At 42.1% G+C, this 20073-nt stretch overlaps 2 protein-coding genes across 3 annotated transcripts; both read right to left on the reverse strand.

Annotated features, from left to right (window-relative positions):
* Window positions 1-391: 391 nt before the first annotated feature.
* On the reverse strand, window positions 392-2204 carry LOC127306441 (uncharacterized). Its single transcript, XM_051337082.2, has 2 exons — window positions 1893-2204; window positions 392-1411 (listed from the first exon to the last, which is right to left on the reverse strand). Exons 1-2 carry the CDS (start codon window positions 1948-1950, stop codon window positions 705-707), a joined length of 765 nt encoding a protein of 254 aa, XP_051193042.1. The 5' UTR covers window positions 1951-2204; the 3' UTR covers window positions 392-704.
* A 708-nt stretch (window positions 2205-2912) lies between these two features.
* LOC127306440 (protease Do-like 7) lies at window positions 2913-18661 on the reverse strand. 2 transcript variants are annotated; one of them, XM_051337079.2, is made up of 25 exons: window positions 18126-18661; window positions 17973-18043; window positions 17719-17853; window positions 16461-16519; window positions 16242-16278; window positions 15938-16063; window positions 15306-15395; window positions 13864-13929; window positions 11531-11587; window positions 11346-11411; window positions 10427-10534; window positions 10192-10272; window positions 8749-8798; window positions 8183-8348; window positions 7589-8089; window positions 6468-6650; window positions 6277-6379; window positions 5953-6123; window positions 5792-5871; window positions 5670-5723; window positions 5041-5268; window positions 4693-4908; window positions 4436-4593; window positions 3625-3736; window positions 2913-3510 (listed from the first exon to the last, which is right to left on the reverse strand). In XM_051337079.2, exons 1-25 carry the CDS (start codon window positions 18361-18363, stop codon window positions 3334-3336), a joined length of 3333 nt encoding a protein of 1110 aa, XP_051193039.1. In that variant the 5' UTR covers window positions 18364-18661; the 3' UTR covers window positions 2913-3333. The 2 variants fall into 2 exon arrangements, with proteins under 2 accessions (XP_051193039.1, XP_051193041.1); XM_051337081.2 differs by lacking the exon at window positions 5670-5723 and having other exon boundaries at window positions 18126-18659.
* Window positions 18662-20073: the final 1412 nt, after the last annotated feature.

The following is a 20073-nucleotide window of genomic DNA, read 5'->3' on the forward strand; positions in this document are numbered from 1 at the left end:
ACTCTCCGGGAATGATGATGACACCGCAGTGTGCTCTCCTCCTCGGAATGATCATGTGGGGAGGGGCAACTTGCCTTTCTGGAAGCTCGTGGTGAGTGGAGTGATTCAGACACAATTCATTTCGTGTGCGAGGTTCCTTTTGCAAACAAGTCCACACCACCAAATACCACCCAGTACCCAGGTTGTACGCCAAACAATGACTTCGATGGGACGTGCGCCGTATTTAGTGACTTTACGCGTTGTATTCCTAAGGTCGGTGACCGTATCCATTTCCCTCTCCAAGTTTGGGTAACACCGATGCATTTTACTCCTTAACAATTGCAAGATAGGAAGTAGATGGTCGGTTTTCAGCACATCCTCGTCGCAAACACCTCCCAGACTGCCAGACACGTAACACTTAATTTGACTCTGGTGGCCAACTATCATCATTGACTAAAGCCTCTAACCTTTGCAAGAGAACACGTCATCAAAAGAAAGAAATTAAAAGGAAGCAGAGACGGTACGGGGCGAATCCGAACAAGGCAAATGTTCATCTCATCATGCGGCAGCGCACCGAGGTATTCTCGCCTCTTTTCTGTACAACACCTACCGTAAGGTACCGGAACCGGATTCCTCTCCGGTGCAGTTAGGCAACGGAAGTACGGCGCCCGCAGGAACCTGGTTCTGTCCTCGCCGCGCGCGGCGCGCCCACCGCACTCAGAGTCTCAGACGATGGCGCAGGCGTTGGGGTTCTCCTCGCTGAAGATGGTGGTGAGCCGGTTGGCGTCGGTGGCGAGGCTGTAGATGCCCTCCCGCACCGGCGTCGGGTAGCTGTACCGGTACTCCCCGGAGAAGTACTCGTGCCGCCGCGGCGTCGCCTCCCACCTCGGCAGCGGCGACGGCGTGTACCGGAAGTACCCTGGCGGCCCGTGAGCCGGATGGTGCTGAGGACCCGCCGCCGGGCCGTGGGGACCGTGAACCTGATGACCAGGCGCGTTGCCGCCGCCGCCGCCGTTGCCCGGCGCGTTCTCCGGCTGTTGTTGTTGCTGTTCCTGTTGTGTCTCCTGCTGCTGCGGCGGTGGCTGCTGGTCGGGGCCGAACCGCACGCGGCGCGGCGGCTTCTTCTTGCCTCGCTTCCTCGGCTGCTCGGCCTGCGGTGGCGCGCCTTGCTCCGGCGCGGGCTGGGACTGCTCGGGCTGGTTCTGGTGCTCGGGCTCGTGCTGCGGCGGCGGTGCTTGCTGCTGCTGCTGGGGCTCGGGGGCTTGCTGCTGCGGACCTTGCGGGCTCGGCGGGATCATGTGCACGGAGTTGGTGCCGCTGAAGGTGACGGTGCGCGCCCCGGGCCGCACGAAGTGCGTCTCCGTGGGCGGGCCGGGCGGGTAGGCCATGGCGTAGTTCATCCTCTGGTCGTCTTCTCTCCATCGCTCGTGCCCTGCATATGTTGCCGGAGCTCACAAACGTCAGCTAGCTGTGGTGCAAAACGTTTAGAATTTTCATAGTACTACACACACTGTGTACACATCATTACACACTATATTTCACACAAATTTGTAATTTCATACCCATGTGCACGACTTACGATTGAAATCTAATGGTTTTAGAATGACCTAAAACTACTAGCTTAATTCTCAACTGACCTACAACTAGCAAAAGCGCAACATCTCAACAAAAAAAAAGCGCAATAATTAATATCTAATTTCAATTATAGCAACTGGCCTTGGGAGCTTATTTGGTTCGCGACTTTGCATGCATAACTACGATCTGCCAAGAAGAACGCATAAAGCTCTTCTGTGGCAAAGTGCATGACGTTTGATGATCGACAACGATCCATGAGCGAAACTGGGACCTTCTCAGCACAGAGGGCTATGAAATCACCAGAAGAACAGCAGGAAGAAGAAAACAAGGTGTCATACCGTTGCATTTTCCGAGAGCTCTTGACACAATTTCGCGGAGGGGATACCAGCAGCCCATCGATCGCCCTCCCTTATCTCGCACGTTCTTGGTTTCCTTGCTGTTGGTCTTCAGCCGTCTGTGCCCGTTTAGCGGGTTTGTCCGCGGGATACATACTAGCTAGGAGCTCCTTCAGTTCGCGGCAACGAAATGGAACGAACGGACCATTTAAAGGAGAGAAAACGAAGCTCGTTTAGCCGGTTGGTGCTAACGATAGGAGGATATCATCGACATAGAAAAGGTGCTTGGAAGGAGGAATCCAACTACAACGAGCGCCTACCTAAACGCTTCTTTTCCTCTCTGGGGAAGGCATCAGAACAAAACGCATAGCCGTAGAAAGGGATGGCCCTCGTTTTCGCGGATATATTGTTAGACCACCGAACGAACGAAACGAGCGAACTTAGTGGTGGCAGAATATATTCCTCCTGCCAAGACATGCGTTCCAGAGGAGATGAAGTTAGTAGAACGTCTGACTTTGGGTTAGCTAAAGGCGCATCCATGTGTTACATTTGTCACACGTTGCCTAGAAGAGCCACGGTGAGGCTGCGTCACATACATTACAACCTTCCCAAACTCAGCCACGAGTAAAAATCCCATGTTTTCCACCTTTCTTCACCGCGGAATCAGCTTTTGTTAGGCTCTGGGCTGAGTGAAATTAGGAGATGCTGTCTATCTGTACTGCTCTTGCGCTGGTGACGGACACGACAAGGATGACCCAATGTTGAAATCTTAGAAGTAAAAACTCGATAAGATGTAGCAGAAAAGAGAGTTGTGATGTCGTAGATGTGCTAGGCTCCTACCATGAGTTGTGATGCCATTAGCATCAATACCCCATCAATTAAGCACAATCTTATGCATATATACATGTGTGTAATAGATGCCGATGCAGCCATCTATACGAGGACTCAAACATCAGTGCTTTGCAATGTGGCCTACTAAGCAAGCATATAAAAACATACAAAACGCAACTTGCCAGACCATAATGCTGCGCTGCAAACAATATACTCATGCAACTATATAACCAGTTCAAAACAATTAGATCATGCTACATATCTTGTCCACAATTTGAATTACTCATATCTGCTGCACTGCATCCAAACTGCAAACGAACACGCTTTGCAGAAAAATGGTGAGATGAGAGCTAAGATGCTAAGGGTTTATTGCTTCTACACAAGAAATATAGCAATAGGTATACAAAAGGAACTCCCCGCAGTCTAATCATCCACGGGCAATGAAATCCATATATCATCTATGAAGCATACTATATCCTAGTGCCAACTCTTCATCCTGCGCAACGCAGGATTCTAGCTCATCCACATTGACAATCATTTCCGATTTCCTAACCTCCATGCCTGGCCTTCCTAGAGAAGGCCCGCTGAAAATATAACAGCATGGCAGAATAAATCAAACCTCAGTTGGCTGCAGCGCTTTTATTGTTCTCCTATGCCACATGTCGGTCTCCGGTTCAAAAGTGAGCTCCCAGGTCGGCCAGTAGTGAAGATCCTGTTTCAGAGTCAGCACGCGAGGTTTTCCATTCAGATGGACCGTTTTCACCCTAACGAACTCGCGGTCTTCCAACCCCTGAAAGAAATATTAATTCAGACATATTAATTCAAAAGAAATGACATGTGAACCAAGTGCACCAACATTACAAAATGGAGACTCGGATATACCAAAGGTATCAACAATGCATACCTTCACTACTTCTATAAAGGACTCAAGATCTGGAGTTGGTTGCCCATTAACTTCAACTATCCACTGGAGAGCATAGAGACCATATCTATGCACGGGACTTCCATGACACCATCTGCAAAAAAAAACTTTGCTGCTCAATCCTAATTCCCAATTGGCATCTAGAATGTGCACAACTCTACACATAAGATCTATATAGTCATATAAAGTGTATATTCTGGATACCCTGCCCTGTCAATCTAGGAATATAGACGATACAGACCAAATGAGGACTTGAACTACAGCTAGGATTTAGACAGAGCAAGAGCACCAATATCTGGTTGTTAGTACCTTTACAAGAAAATGCAGATAGATTTTAATTACAGTATGAGATTTGGCAAGACATGGTGACATTGGGAGAAATCATGATCCATCTTAGTGCAATAAATAGATGAACTTGCTAAGCATGCTACAAAAGGAAAATGGAATACATCGATCGATATTCTATCTTTTCTTTCCATGATAGCTGTTGCTTTGCATATTTTCCTAACAGAATTACTCTTATAATATTGCTGTGTCAAGTTCAAAATGATATCTCAAGTCAGATACAGCAAGTGACCAGACCGACTTGAAAACTATGCAGTAGTATATCATAAGAGCTGGAAAAAAAAGCATTTTCTTCAGTGAATCATTGCAAACACATAAATCTGATCACTGTACACCTCTCGTAGCTAGAAGCTTATAGTTCCAGTTAAATATAAAAGTCAAAATTCCTAAGTCATGAGTTGATTAAAACATTTTCACATAAAAGTTTGTAAAAGAACATGCCCCTCACCTAGCAACATAAACTCCATGTCCTTCCTCTGGCAAAAATCCAAGCGCACGCACTGCCGAATGAGGATCCTGAATTATGGATCCACACCAATTCACCATCCGTGTGGAACCATTACCATCTCTTACATCAGTTCCAACTATAATGTCAATTTCTTTTCCCTGCTCAAATGTTTAACCAATTGCAATAATGGTACACCTTTTAGATTCACATTGTAAGTAATTGTAAAAATAAGGTCTATTTTTATATATTGTCCTAACCTGACGGAATATTGTCATATTAAGCACTCCATCAGAATCGATGGATTGATCCAACTTTTGGCAAGCATTCTCGATATCAAGGAAGCATGTTATTGGCTCCTTGTTGATAGCAAGAATCATATCTCCCTGTTCTAGAAGATTTTCCGCTTTTGAGCCAGCCAAACAACCTTTGACCCGCAAGACCTGTCTTCGCACAGGGTCCTTCTTGGCGAGAGCCTGCATAGGTAATCACATTGATATAAGCACTACAACCTTCAGGCCCGGAAGCCTCAGAAACCATATAACCACATTTGCCAGGTCAGTCAGAACAATTTTTGGACAAGATTAAGATAAACAGTAAGCTTATACCTGCACCCAGCTATCACTCAATCCATAACTTCTTGCCTTGGAGAGCAAAGTTGGATAAAGTTCCACCTCCAGAAGTCTCACAAATGGCATCGGCCTCCTAATTCCATTGACAAGACGAAATGGTCCAGGAGTACCCGAGATTATCTTCTCAAGGACTTTACTTATTGCATATATTGGTATACCTCTAACAAACTGATGGTCCTCTGAAGTGCTAGAACCATATTTGAGCTGGAGCAAACAATTGAGGAAGTGAATTACACCAGGGTCAATGAGTAGGGATAGTACTGTTAAGAAGTTATTTACAAGTAACCCCTGTGTCCCTATTTACATGGAGTCAATTTGACCAATAATATATCGAACATGTTTCATAATGAAACCCTTTACAAGTACAAACTCAATGGTATAACTTTTGTAGCAGACAACACATGTTTTGTTGGTCAAAGCAGAACCTCGAAATAGGAACGGTTGAGTATTAGAAGTAGAGGTTATGGCTCTTGTTAGGAAAAAAGGCTCAACATAATTCATCTGATTTAGTTAATAATACATTTAGTTTAGGATCTTTACTTAGTGAACATATATTTTTATTGTATTGCCGATTTACTTGATGTTGGAGATATCAAGCGGCTAACCTTGCGCGTAAGCCGCCTTTTTGTTCTTTTCTTTTTTCTTTTCAATAAATGCTCCTGGGAACATGGGAGCATCAATACTTAAAGAAACAGACTAAGGTGAACAACTCCCAACACCAACTAACCTGGGTGGAAAAGCTTGCCCATAATGCTTGAACTCTTCCTTGCTCATCCGTCAATATACCCGAAAATGAGCTACCAAAATCTATAATAAATATGTTTAGTATAAATCCGACAAAATGAGACATAAAATCAAAGGTTAATTGAAATGATGCATAGAAAGTACCAGTATCCAGTTCAATGACCTCCATATTTATTGCACGATATCGCGGGCAGTCAGCTGAGCCAATATTAACAGCTGTGCAAGGATTTGTTACGGTTGATTTCCTCGACGTAGCCTGTAAGCTTCTACTTAGCCCAACTAGGTAGACAGAATCTCCACGGCGCAAGGCGGGTTCTACATATATCCAAATGACAAAAACAAACCAACACAAAAGGTTCTTAAGTCACTAACCAAATTATCTAACAATTCTGCAATTTAGTTTCTTTCATTGACCCAAGTACTTTAGTTTTAGAGAATACATGGAAGCAACTCTAAAATAAAACTAACCAGGAAGAAGCTTAGCAGCCCGAATAACAGATGCTCCAGCTCCCAGTGCAGATGGATCATAGGCAACCAACGCAAAATTGTGAACAGGGTGCAGAAAAACAACCTGAAAACCAAAATTTGGAAGCCACTATTTAATCGAAATTCAGTATGCCATACATTTACGATCAACAAAAGGGATAGCGAGTTCATACCTCTGCAGGTATTTCAATGGGATATGCAGCAAAAGAAAGCATTATATCTGAGATAGATACAGCAACTGTATTCCTATCAACAGCAACCAGACCTAGAGAGTCAGAATGATGTATTATCACACCGGTTCCAAAGAAATGTTGGGAATGCACTCCATCCAGCATGCATATTGGTGGTACATGCACCTACAAAGAGATACAGTTAAGTAAGATCTTCAATAAGAACTGAATAGCTGAAACCAATAACTGCAGGCTATTAGTAGTATAATGAACATAACAATATTTCATTCACCAGTCAAAAAGTAAAGAACAAAAACAAAAGCTGAGCAAGTAAACGAGTCATAGTAAAAAAAAATAGACGCAGTAGTCAGCACTAAGAAAACAAAAACAGGAATGTACATTATTTTAAGTAATACAATGTTGTCAATACATGTATAGCTGTCACTGGTCACTATCAATATATTTAGGCTATTTGCTGAATTTCTAAAGAAAATGATGTCACCTGTTCTGAATATTGACAACACAGAAAGTAGGGGATGGGTATTGGTTTTATGAAGGTGTGAATCCGTAAGTGAACCTTCAGAGATGATATATAAACTACCAATCTAAACCTCAGTTTTCTCAAGAAAATTATCATCATCACAGCTTCAAATAAAGTAAGACAAGGAAATAATCATAATCTGGATAAGACCAAGATGTCCATACTTATGGGCAACAAAAAAGAATACAAGAATCTGCAATAAACAAAAAAGGACTGCTAATTCCAGATTCATTTGAGCCCACAAACAGTCAAAACATGACAAAGTTTATTACTGTGAACTGAAACACTAGTCCCTTATTTAATGACACCCTAGCCCTTTATATTCTTACTGGAGGAAATCGTGTAAGTATAATACTCCCTCCATTCCTAAAAAAAGCTTCTCAACTTTGTCTAGATAAGGAGGTACATAGACATGTTTTAGCTATAGGTACATCCGAATCTAGAAAAAGTTGAGAAGCTCTTTTTGGAACGGAGGGAGTACTTAAAATTAATGCTACAACCAGAACCTGAAACGTTGAACTGATGCAAACCAAGAATATATGGAGGTCCCTTCTAAGGTTATAGATTTCAGCATATTACTCACCTCAAACATTACAAGAGCAGGTTCAATCACTTGTTCTGCCAATGACGCGTTACTTGATATAGTTTGAGCAAGGTCAGAGCTTTCGACACTGGAAGGATGTCTCAAAGCACCACCTTTTATGTCATCTAAATCTCCAAAAGGTGAGATAGTTCCCTCTGAAGCTATCTCCTCGTCTACCCGGCGCCTTTTTTTCTCAACAAGGGAATCTTCACCAGAGTGGCATCCGTCTACAGCAACCTCCTCATCTGTTTGCATTTTGATGCATCCATCTGCTGTATTCTCAGACTCATGCTGGCATTTGAGATCCATAGGGCTGGATTCCGTCAAAGGTGAAACAGAATTTGAGTTTGCTTCCATATGGCCAGCATGATGAGCTGAAACTACGAAGGGGGATTCGAGTGGTATAGCTAATTTTGCATTCCACAGACCAGTTGCATCATTTCGAGTATATAACTGAGGAGGCGCATACCATCCGTGCTGATCAACTGTCACCAATACAGACTGAACAATGAAATAACAGTTAAGTTATATCTTAAGAAAACTCAATATTTGGTTAGGAAGAAATACAAAATAAAGCTGTCCAGTTTTTTCTACCTTATTCCGATAACGGTCAGTATATTTTACATATTCGAGAGGCACTCGTGCTCCCCTAGACAACTTCGAAATGACTGCAATAAGGTCATCTAAACTTTCAATATCCTCTCCTGCGAACTTTTTGATAATTGAATGGCGTGGAACCGATGCCCGAGAGAGCATATACCTGCATTGCATGGTGTTGAATAAGTCAAGGAAAAAGATGGTTGCTTTGATAATGATCATATAAACGGCTAAGAAACATATGGTGAAAATTACTGAGGCAAGTCCCCTGCATAAAACTTGAAAACAAAACTATTGGACCGGTATAATCTTCAAGGTAAACATTTGCAGAGCCTAGAGGAACACACGAAAACTTTTTTGGAGTTAAACAGTTCAGAATATTCTCTGTACATTTAATTGACAATATGACACCTGAATGGAATTCAAATTCAAGGCAATACAACTAGCCAATTCCAAACAGATCTGCTACATGAGATGATTGATAACGGACTGCTTTGAGTCACCACTATCATCGATGTCCTTTTAGGAAATGTAACATAAACCACTACGGTTAGTTGTCTTACCCTGCCTCAGCAACATATACAAGACCACATTTGAACCGGAAGTTTCTAGCCTGAAAGGCAATATAAACAAGATTAATATCATGATAAACATTAATAAGGTAAAGGAATACACTTATGTTGTTTAACATAAGTTCAAATATGAGCAAACACGTGATGTTATCATCAGTCTAATTTCAACTACGTAGCACACGTGTCAGGTGTTGGGATTAGCGTTTCTAGTACAAAAGTTAAACATGTGTCTGTTCAACGTTTGACTGAACTGGACTACTCCCTCCGTTCCAAAGTAATTAATGTTCTAGGTTTGTCCTAAGTCAAACTATCTTAAGTTTGACCAAGTTTGTTGAAAAATAAATCAACATCTACCACACCAAGTTAGTTCTATTAGATTCGCCATACAATATACTTTCATATTATATAGATTTGATGTTGTAGAATATTGACACATTTTCTTGTAAATTTGGTTGAAGTTAACGACGTTTAACTAGGGCAAACCTAGAACTTCAATTACTTCGGAACAGATGGAGTAACTGTGATCTACACATGTATTGGGCAGAAAGCTCCTTTCACGGCCCAAAATGCAACCAGTTTAAAATTAGACAGATCAGCACGTAGAAAGACTGGATAACATTTGCACCTCTATAGGCCCAGGAGCCTAGCCAAGCAACACCCTAGCAAAGAACTCCAAACTCGCAACATTCACGGTGAAAGCCTGCTGCCGCACCACTCAGTCTCAGCTGCTGCCACCACAACCGCTCAGCCCCAACCACTGTCTCTCCTCCCACTACTCTGGCCACTGTTACATCACCCGCCATGGAAGATGTATCGAATCTAGGTTGGGTTCTCTGAATCCTCTAGTGCCACATCAATGGACAACCTCCTCTTCAGGAACCATTCTGAGTACATGGGGTTTTTCACCCTGTTTGGCTGTGTTAAGACCAACGCCATGCTGAGCCTTGAGAATGCAACTTCTGTTTGGTTATTCTATACGTTGTACATGTGGTTTGTTGCTGTATGTCACTGACTTTTTTAATGAACTGGGGCATTGTGTTACCAAGATTGGTGAGCTGATCCAAGCCTACTTGATCCATGACACAGGCTTGGCGACCACAGCTTCAGTTCGGTTGTTCTTTAGGTTGTACATGTGGTTTGTTTATGAACCTAGAAGTTATGTCACTGACTTTTTTTTAATGAACTGGGCCATTGTGTTACCAAGATTTGGCAAGCTGATCTGAGCCTACTTGAGCCATGACACAGGCTTGGTGGCCAACTCAGGAGCTCGAGCTGAAACTACCTTGCCTCACTCGAGCTCGGCATGCACCTATTCCCTTATAAAAATTATTTGCATTAAAATGTTCTTAGATGCAGCATACTGCAAAAAACAATCAATTACTCCTTGAAAGAGCAGGGAGAACATCAGATCGGAAAGATACAAGGGTAACTCACCTGCTGATATGAAAGTGGATGGATGACAGCACCACTGACTTCCAAGAAATGATTTGGAGTTATAGAGTGCAAATCCTCAACCTGAAGAGTTCAAATGGCATAATGTGGCACGCAGATTTTATTTTCAGACGGTAAACACAGAGGGGCACTTCCGTGCGATAGGAGTGCAAGGGTAATTCATATTCACTGCTCTCTGTTTACAAGATTAAATAACATGTGTCGAATTACAAAGTACCTCCAGCTTTAGTGTTAAAGGCGTTCCACCTCTTTCGATCTGCAAATCTATCTCCCTGCCGACGCTGTCATCAAGTAAAGTCTCCATTGTGAGAAACTGTGTTACAACCTGCAAGTAGATTAGCAAAATGCTCAGTGAGAACATGCTAGAGTAAGAAATCTATCAGGTTTGAGGAATCAAACTAACAAAAGTGTGTGAATGAAGCAAACTAAGTCAACAATAAGCAATTGAGGTTTATAGTCATAGGTTTTTCCAGACTTCCAAGTACCACAAAAGTAACTTTCAGAGAACCAACAAAACAAAAATAATGGTGGCATGTTGGAAATATACTACTGATTAGAAAACGCATAGGGCATGCAGAAAATATACCATAGGCTGAAAAATATACTAAATATACATTAAACTATTAAATATTTATAGCTTTCAGAAGCAGAGTATTGGCATATGATAACTAGGAAACTATTATGCATAAAAAAGGAGCAAACATGAGCAATGTTCTGAGGTATTCACAGCTGATATTTCCAACATCAAACTTATATCAGGTGCATGAAATTACAAATTTGCAAAGCCATCACTAAATATCGGCAGATAGTCAGAGACCTTATTAATTATAATAGTGGTAATGATAAGCTGCAGTAGTAAAATCAACAATATCACATGATATCAGAACAGGGAAAAGGGAAAGGAGAAATATCACTTCTTTTACTATAGGGAAATGGGAAATAATTTAAAATATTTTAGACACAAAGATACATCCTCAATTTTCCTTTCCTGGAATCAACATATTACCACCAGTCCACAATGTGACAAATATTATCTTCAGTTTTTAGTACTAGGTATGTGACCAATGTTTTGCTAATTTGAGTTATCAGGCTATAGAGTGGAATATCAAATGCAGTAACCGATTATAAAGCAATACCTCCCCATTCATGCGCACTAGCACATCACCAGGTTCCAAATGTTTATGTGCAGGTCCTTCCGGCACCTGCAAGGACAGAGCTCTCCAGTTTCAGCAAGACATAGGATGCATGAATCAAGAAGCAGCCAGCTAATTAAGAACATAGAATGCATGTTTAGAGGTTAGAAGTAGTAAGCATAAATTACCACAGAATCAACAACCAGCATTCCAGTCTCGCCTGCTGGAGAAACAAGTCGTACCATCTGCACAAATAAAAATTACAGGCTTAGATACTTAATCAGTAGTCACAGAGCGTGGAGGTTAACATTTAATAATGTATTCCTGTGGTGCTGGAAAGGAAAGTGTAGATATTTTTCATATAAACAACTGTTAGAGATTAGAAGTACAACAGCTAATTATCACATTAGCAGTAACCAGTCATAATTAGTACGAGTACAGATAAACTTACATTCTACAATATACAAAATCTTTTCTTTTCTACTTTTAGAGAAAACGCAAAGGACCTTTGTGTTTCATTGCATTGAAAAGATAGAAGTTTTACAATCCTCCTAGGAGGCGATTACAAGTGATTTAAAAGGCTACACACACATTGGGATCCATAGCCCATGGGCATGCGCATGCGGCTAATAGCCCAGGCCGAAGCCTTTTTCCAATTCTTTTGGTGATTCACAAGACAAAGGAAGAGTGATAGATTCCAATTTTTGTTCATGCAAGTTTGAGCTCTTTGTTTCAAGTTTTTAACAAGATGAAAATTGGGGAAGGAATGGTATGTGAAATCCCCCTGTTCCCCCAACCGAGCCAAAATCAACCGAGTTAAAATCAAAATCGCGGAGTCATTTCATAATCCCAGTTGTCAAAAATGAAAATCTAATCCATCTGAGATAGCTCCTGTCAAATTGTTCATATCAAGACGAGAGAAACGGAACAACTCTTCTAGGTTTTGCTGGAGCTCTCGTCTAAAGCGGATGTGCGCCACCACAGCGTGTTATCTTGCTGCATCAACACATGCATACCAGCTATCCGTCGCCATCAGTCATGGTGACGAACTCAGGTTGTCCAGTGTGCCATAAGAGGAAGGATTTTCTGCACTAAGGCATGATTCCCACTGCCGACCATGCAATGAGGATTAATCCTCTCTAGCGTCGAGAGCATGTATGTGAAGATCGACGCGTGATGTATAAGTGTGACTTTGTGTTCTAAATTTCAACTGATTACATAAACTGTACATGTTTCTCTTTACATGATTGAACTGATCTGAGTGGAAGACACGACATGAAGAAGGGAAACCAGATTCAGATGGGAAAAAGAACAAGACGGGAAGGAAGGAAACAATAAGTATGTACAGTTGTTGCTAAGAGGGAGAAGCAAGAGTAAGGTATCAATGATTGTCAATCAATGTCCGAGTATTCTATTGGTTTTTTTTCATAGCAATGCACAGGTATTCAGCTAGTTCTGATCATGTCCCATTGCAAAGCGAGGGGCACGGGAGTACTCCCTCCATTCCGATTAAATGGACACGAGTGGGTGTCTGTTGAAGGCTAGCATCCTTGAAAAACGCAGTTCCCATCATAGCAGACGGATTCCGGAAACGGATTCGGAAACGCCCCACGATTCAGTCAAAATCGCAGCGGATTCGCGTTTCCTCTGCTCGGGATCGTCCCAGGTTCGACGACTTGGAGAAAAACGGTGAGACAGAAGTTCCCCTTCCCCAAATCGTATTAACTCCCGAGCCACAGTACCGAGCCGCTGTATATTTTCCTCTCCCGTTCGACTCCTCATTTCCCCTCCCCATCTTCAATTCTTCATCAATGGAGGCAGCAGGAATCCCAGGTTTCCTTAGATTTCTTCTCCCATCCTCTATAAGTACTCCCATCGCATGGATTTTTTGGAGCACAGCCACGGAGAAGTCGAAGGAAGGTAAGAATCTGATAGAAAGATCTGATGGGAATTGGGATTTCGGGTCTGTTTTCTACCATGGATTTGATGATTTGATCTTAATCTTTCAAACTTCCTCTCCTCTCTTTTGTACAGGCTGCTGAAAGTTGAGAATTCAGATCTGGCCCTGGCGCCCTGATTGTTGCATTCATCTTTGGCGGTTCGGCCCGAGTTATCTGCTTATATTGTTGGTCCAGTCCATAGATGAATGGTTCACATTTGCATAACGGACTAGTAATATCAACTCAAGTTACCTATCTGAGTCATACACAAGCTGTAAACTCTATCTGAATATCGTTTCTGGGTTAGTTGTATCAACTAGGACAGGTTCACGTTTCATGTACCACATTACCGTACCGGGTTCACCGTACCGAAACGACTCGGTTCGCGTCCCCGACATATAAGATTCGATCTAGAGATGTGTACCCCTACTGTTTCCTATTTTTTCCATCCTCCGATTCCCATCCCCCGTACCCTCCGTACCGAAAACATGGCAGCTATGGTTCCGATAGCGTCGATTAAATAGGAACCGAGGTAGTACTTCCTAGTCAATTAGAAAACCACGAACAAGATAAGAACGTACCTGCTCTGTTTCGTTCCCGAGTCCAAGACGCCGAGTTTCTTCAAATCCTTTGTGTTGAAAGGTCACCTTCAAAAGGACGGAAATTTGAATAGGGATAATATGAGGTCTAGACTCTATGTCAGAGTAAATTACCAATCGCATTGATCAATGATAAAAAAAAAAGTATAGCTAATGACATAAAACTAATACCATGCATTTAATCTAGACGCTATTTTCTTGGACAAAATGTTGCAGATTGTAAAGGTTTAAAGCAGTATTTAAAATAGTAAGGCACCACACCATAGTACCAATACCACGGTCAACGAGTACCAGCAGCTACACGCTGGCTCATGCAGTGCTTTGCACAGTTGCAGGCTTGCAGCATCCCTGACCAGTACATACACTATAGCATGCACTGCAAATACATTACGGATTTACTGGCTTGTTTACTTCTAGTGTATTTATGGGAATCAGGAGGGGGTTATCCCGAATCCCAGAAAATCTCCAATAGTCCATTTACTTGTTCAGTTTTGAAAGGGTTAATTCCCAGACTGGTCAAGCCTTCCTAAGTGAGCTGTGGCCCCTAAACCAACATGCCCTTTGAATCCTTACACCCCACAACACTTGATAAAAGCAAAATAAGTTGCCATAATACAATGCAAGCTTTTTTTACTTTGAAATTGGTGGTCAACTGTATTATTCATAACCCGGTAATGTTATACCCTCCATCAACAGTACTATGCTTCTGCCACACTTTAAAATATTCCGTTCCAAGTGTTGAATAACAACAGAAAGCATTGTCAGCTAATTTATAAACTAAATACGAACATGAAACATGACAGGCAAGATACAACAGTATTGCAGAAGCTGGCACTTATTGCATACTCAACAAGACAAATTTGAATAGGAAGATTTAAAAAGACACAAAAACTTAGAAAGCACGGCTTCATTTCCATGTTCCATGTTCCATGTACATATTATTCAGAGCTAATTGACACCACACTAGCAAGCATACTATTTTTTTGTACATCTATTCTGCACTCATGTTCGCCAACATATACTTCAAATAAACTGTTGAAGTTCTTCAAGGTTAAATACATGCAGATTTAACAGAGTCCAATTTTTACTGTTTCACCATTATGTACTCCCTCCGTGCCAAAATGTAAGGCATGCTTTTTCGCACGTTCTTTGATGCATGACTTTGACCACTAATATATACCAAATTATATGGTTTTATAATGTACAAATGGTACCATTGCATTCATGTTGCAAATCTCTTTCATTTCATATATATAGTTATACAGATTTTATGAACATATTATAAGTACAAATCTTAGTGAAGTTGCAAGTTGTTGACCAGGGAATTTAAGGGTGCCTTACATTTTGGGACAGAGGGAGTAGCTCTTCACTTAAAATAGAACATCGTCTAATTAAACCATGGTATCATCAGATAACATGCGTACCTGAAGAGTACCACGAGGAATATAAACAGATTCTGACTTGATACCGAATGCATCCCAACAATCACGTATTAAATTGAGTGCCCTGACAACCTGGAAAGAGTTCACAAAATTAATGTTAACAAAAATAAGAGTACAAAGAACAAACAATCAATCTTAAAGAGCAACACAACACTATTCATGTTTCTATGTAATTAGACAATGTCAAACTCATATATGTTTTTTCTGCATGTGTTCTTTTCAGTGAAGTGAAGTGCATAGGTCACATGGCACACCATACAATAAGAGATCATCAAGAAGAATACCACATTCTTAAGCTTTTGCCTGAAATGAAATTTTCCGCGAGCCGGCTAATCTAGTGTGGATGTTAGTCCAATTACATGAGTAACTTTTCAATGCCTAATATTCTTTCAACTAGTAGTATACTTCTCTTATGATTAATACTACCTCTGTTCCAAAATAAGTGTCGTAGTTTTGTCTAGATTCGGGTGTATCTAGACGCATTTTAGTTGTAGATACATCTGCATCTAGATAAAGTTGCGACACTTATTTTGGAACGGAGGGAGTATGTTATTTGATACTTCAGGCGCATCTCATATAGTATGATGAAGTACCAATGTACTAATGTTACGTACACGATCTAATGGAAGGAAAAAGGCAGAAGCACTGGAAGATTTGCTTCCAGCATTGAGGGCAACGGCTCTTCCTTGGCAATCAACAACTGGGGAACCACTTGAGCCACCTTTAGTACCAGATGCAGCCTACAGAAAGAAACAATTACATTATATGAGCACTGGTAACAAGACAATTCATGACTTATATGGCATCAAGTCAATAACATATCAAGCACATCATCGGCAGATCAGTAAACATCATTTTAGATGCACAAACCCCACTAATTTAAGCGAACTATATACATAAGTGGCTGAAGAGAAGCACCTGCATATAGAATGTGTTGAAATCATTGTATCCATCCCTATCAAAGAATTAGCAAAATAAAGGTTAGAATATATAAGCAGCAATACAGTGTAATGAACTTACATTACTACACACTAGCTTGTGGTTCATAGCTGCTCCATTGGGATGGAGGAGCCTAAAGAGAATATTACAAGCCATATCATAGGAAGGGACTCGGTCATGGAAAAAAGAAAGACATACTTCTTGTAGTAAGGCGCTTCTCTATCAAGTCGAGCAAGCGTTCCCGCCAAAATTGAAACCTAAATCCAGTAAAGATGGATCAGAAGGTTTTACAGTATGCAACAACATTTAAATAGCTTAACAGTCAATCAGTTACTATTCGCACATGTATCCTGGATAGGATGAACCTCTGTATCTAGAACTAAATATGTATATACTGCCTCCTTCCCAAAATATAAAGGCACACTTGCCTTTCAGCAGTCTTCAATGCATATATGCCAATGTATATGGATCGAACACAAAAAAATTGTATGTTGTATTTGTCTTGAAAAATATTTTATGGCACATGCCTTCATTTAATTTTGTAGGCATATTAAGTGAAAATCGTAATCAAAGTCGTGCATTAAAAGCCGTGAAAAGTCAAGCACGCCTTATAGTTTTGGAAAGGGGGAGTATAAATCATAATATACCACTTTCTAATGTTACCGCACCAACCCCGGCATGTCACCTAGGACATATGCCAAAATCTCATTTGAGAACCGATTATGCTTAAATAGGATTCTACTTCGGTGCCAGCATAATCGTCCTTTTTCTAGCTTATTATCATGCCAGATGCTTTCAGCCAGACCGTTGTTTAGTGCATGTCTACTTTTAGTGTGTTAACACGTTGAATAGGTGCATTCCATTTCAGGAACAACGAATATTACAGCTACTTATTAGTGCATGGTCTTAGTATGGAGAGGGTGGAAATCAAAAGCCCGTGTGTGTTACCATTCATCTAACCAAAACCTAAATATTTATGTCAAGGTAGCGTGCATTCGTTAATTTTCTTACGTGCAGGACTCTGGCTTCATCACATTCACAATGTAGAATATGATGGATAATAGCAGGAGATAGAGAATCAGATGTGGGTTCACTCCTAATTTTTCGACAAGAAAGCACAAGATTCCTTTTCATAGTGAAGGCATCTCCGAACAGGAAAGGGATCATTTCCTTGCCGAGATGTCAAAATGTTACCATTTGACAAATCGAGAAACTGTATATATGGGATGTTTTTTGTTTATCAGGTCTATATTTTCCAGGCATTGTACCACGGGACGGCAAAAGAAGAAACAAAGGTTTAGTAGAGAGAATTAAGTCTGTTTTCTTCCCATAATCCAGTTGAGAAATTGAAGTAAGGTTTGCGTGCTAGCAATAACCATGTTTGCAGTTTACGGGACGCTACAGTTGATAGCAACAACCCGGTGAGCTAGAGAATGGACTGGATTCTAGTGTAAACCTTTTCGCCACTGTCATTGCCGACAACCCGAATCTCTAGCCCCACAGATGCCGCTTCGGGGTCTAGAGGGATCTCATCATACTTAAGGAACTTTATGGCACCTGGATCATATCGAAAAAAACCAAAATCATGTACCTGTTTTCAGAAAAAAAGAGGGGGAAGCTTGGATTAACAAACACGCCATCGGCATTATTAATTATAAAGTAGAATCGAGTGGAACTGAGTGGAATCGAGTGGAACAAAAAAACACTAACAGGATCTCTGTACAGCGGGTACACGGGGATCTCCTCCCTGTTCACGAACATGGCCTCCGCGACCACGGGACCTGCGCGAGCAACACACGACGACAGTCATTCATCAGCGGAGGAGGAGGAGGAGGAGGAGGAGGAGGAGGGTGTGTTTGTTACCGGGCTTGACGACGTGGCGGTTGGTGAGGATGATGCCGCGGGCCTTGTCGACAACGAAGCCGGTGGCGTAGCTGGCGCCGGCGACCTCGGTGTCGAAGGCGCGCGGCGCGGTGGTGCGGAGCACGGCGACGGCGGGCACGACGCGGGAGAGCGCGCGGCGCCAGTCCTCGGCGGTGACGCCGGACTCGATCTCCATCGCCAGCTCCCCCGCCACCTCCTCCTTCGCGGGGCTCTCCATCGCCGGCTGCGGGCGATCTGGCTTCCCCTCCTCCGCCGCTGCCGCTGCCGCTGCCGCTAGGGTTTAGGCTGGGCTCCCCCGACCGTCGGTCCGGAGCTCGTCGGAGGGAGGAGGATTTTTGTGGCGGGATGAATCACGCGGGCGACGTGAATGCGAGGGATGAGATCACCGGGATGGGAGTGGAGCTGGTGAATGGGGAGGATTTGGACTGGTTTGCTTTGGTACTAATATCGTGTCGTCGGGCACGAGATTTTAGCAGTCAGAGGAGGGAGATCGACCACCTGAGGAGTCGTCACGCGACAGCTTAATAATCCAGTCCAGCTAATCGTTAACGAAACTGAAAACCTTTTTCTGGCTGACTCATTGCCTCACTGGATCTGGACTAGGCCTTGTTTTGTTAGGCGGGTTGTTGGCCTGGGAGAGCTGAGCTGGACTGGACGGTTAGGGCTGGATGACTGACTGGATCGTGTGTTTTATGGGCCTAAGAGTATGCTCGTCCTAAGCATGGGCTTTACACCACAAAAGTTTTGCTCTACAGCTCTATGGTTTTTCTTTTTTGGTGTATCAATCATGGACATATAAATCATAAGTTTTCTTCAGCAAAGGATGTCCAATCCAAATCAAAATGAAGTGAAACAGATTCTCAATGTCCCTAATGAATACCTCTCGGAGAAATATTTGGGAATTTCATGAGATATTGGTAATTCTAAGAATGGAGCCTTCAAGTTCCTAAAAGATAGCACATGGAATAAAGTGGGTGGATGGATAGAAAAAATGCTATCTTCAGCGGGTAAGGAGGTATTGATAAATTCTGTAGCTCCAACAGTTAATGTGCACTCCATGTCATGCTTCAAACTTTCTCGTGGGCTATGTGTACACGTGAATTTGCTACTCCGCAAGTTCTGGTGGGGAAGCAAGCAAGGTGAAAGGAAAACATGTTGGGTATAATGGAAAGAGATGACAGAAACCCCAAAGTTCATGGGTGGGCTTGGTTTTAGGGATATTGAGGTTAACCTCTCTCTTGTGGGCAGACAAGAGGCATATCTTGATGGAGCCAAGTTCCTAGGGTGCTCAAGGCTAAGTATTTTCCCTCGTGTGATTTCCTGGAAGCTAATTTGGGTAACTCACCTTTAGATATATGGAGATCAATACTTCATGGTTGAGAAGTTCTGCAGCAAGGCTTGATACGACGTACTGAACGTGGCAAGTCAATAGAGACATGGAATTGTACTTGGATTCCCAAAGATCATAATATGAGGCCAATTGCTTGTCTTGGCAATAATCCTCCTTTCATGGTACGCGAACGAATGAAAGCGGCTCCTGCATAGTGGAATCGTCACGAGTAGCAACAGTTCTTCCTATAAATGGATGTTTCTTCCACGTGTGCTATTCCAATGAGTACTAGACATTGTAGAGATTTTTGGTCTTGGAACTATGAAAAACATGGACAATTCAAGATTTGGATCGGCGTATTGGATGTTTATCCAAACCAGGTACAGAAGAGGGGGAAAGGAAAGATTGCTCGAAACATTGGTTCGTAAAAGTTCCATCAAAGTTAAAGATTTTCTTATGACATTTTCGAAATTTTGTGTTCTTTTTAATTAAGGCTTGACACAAAAGGTAAATTCTCTAGATATGCAACTAAGTGAATTTACCTAGATAACAAGCTACACAGCTAGGAAAGCTACCACTAAGAAAGATGCAATAGTG

Source organism: Lolium perenne, chromosome 6, assembly GCF_019359855.2.
Source record: "Lolium perenne isolate Kyuss_39 chromosome 6, Kyuss_2.0, whole genome shotgun sequence".
Classification (NCBI taxonomy): Eukaryota; Viridiplantae; Streptophyta; class Magnoliopsida; order Poales; family Poaceae; genus Lolium; species Lolium perenne.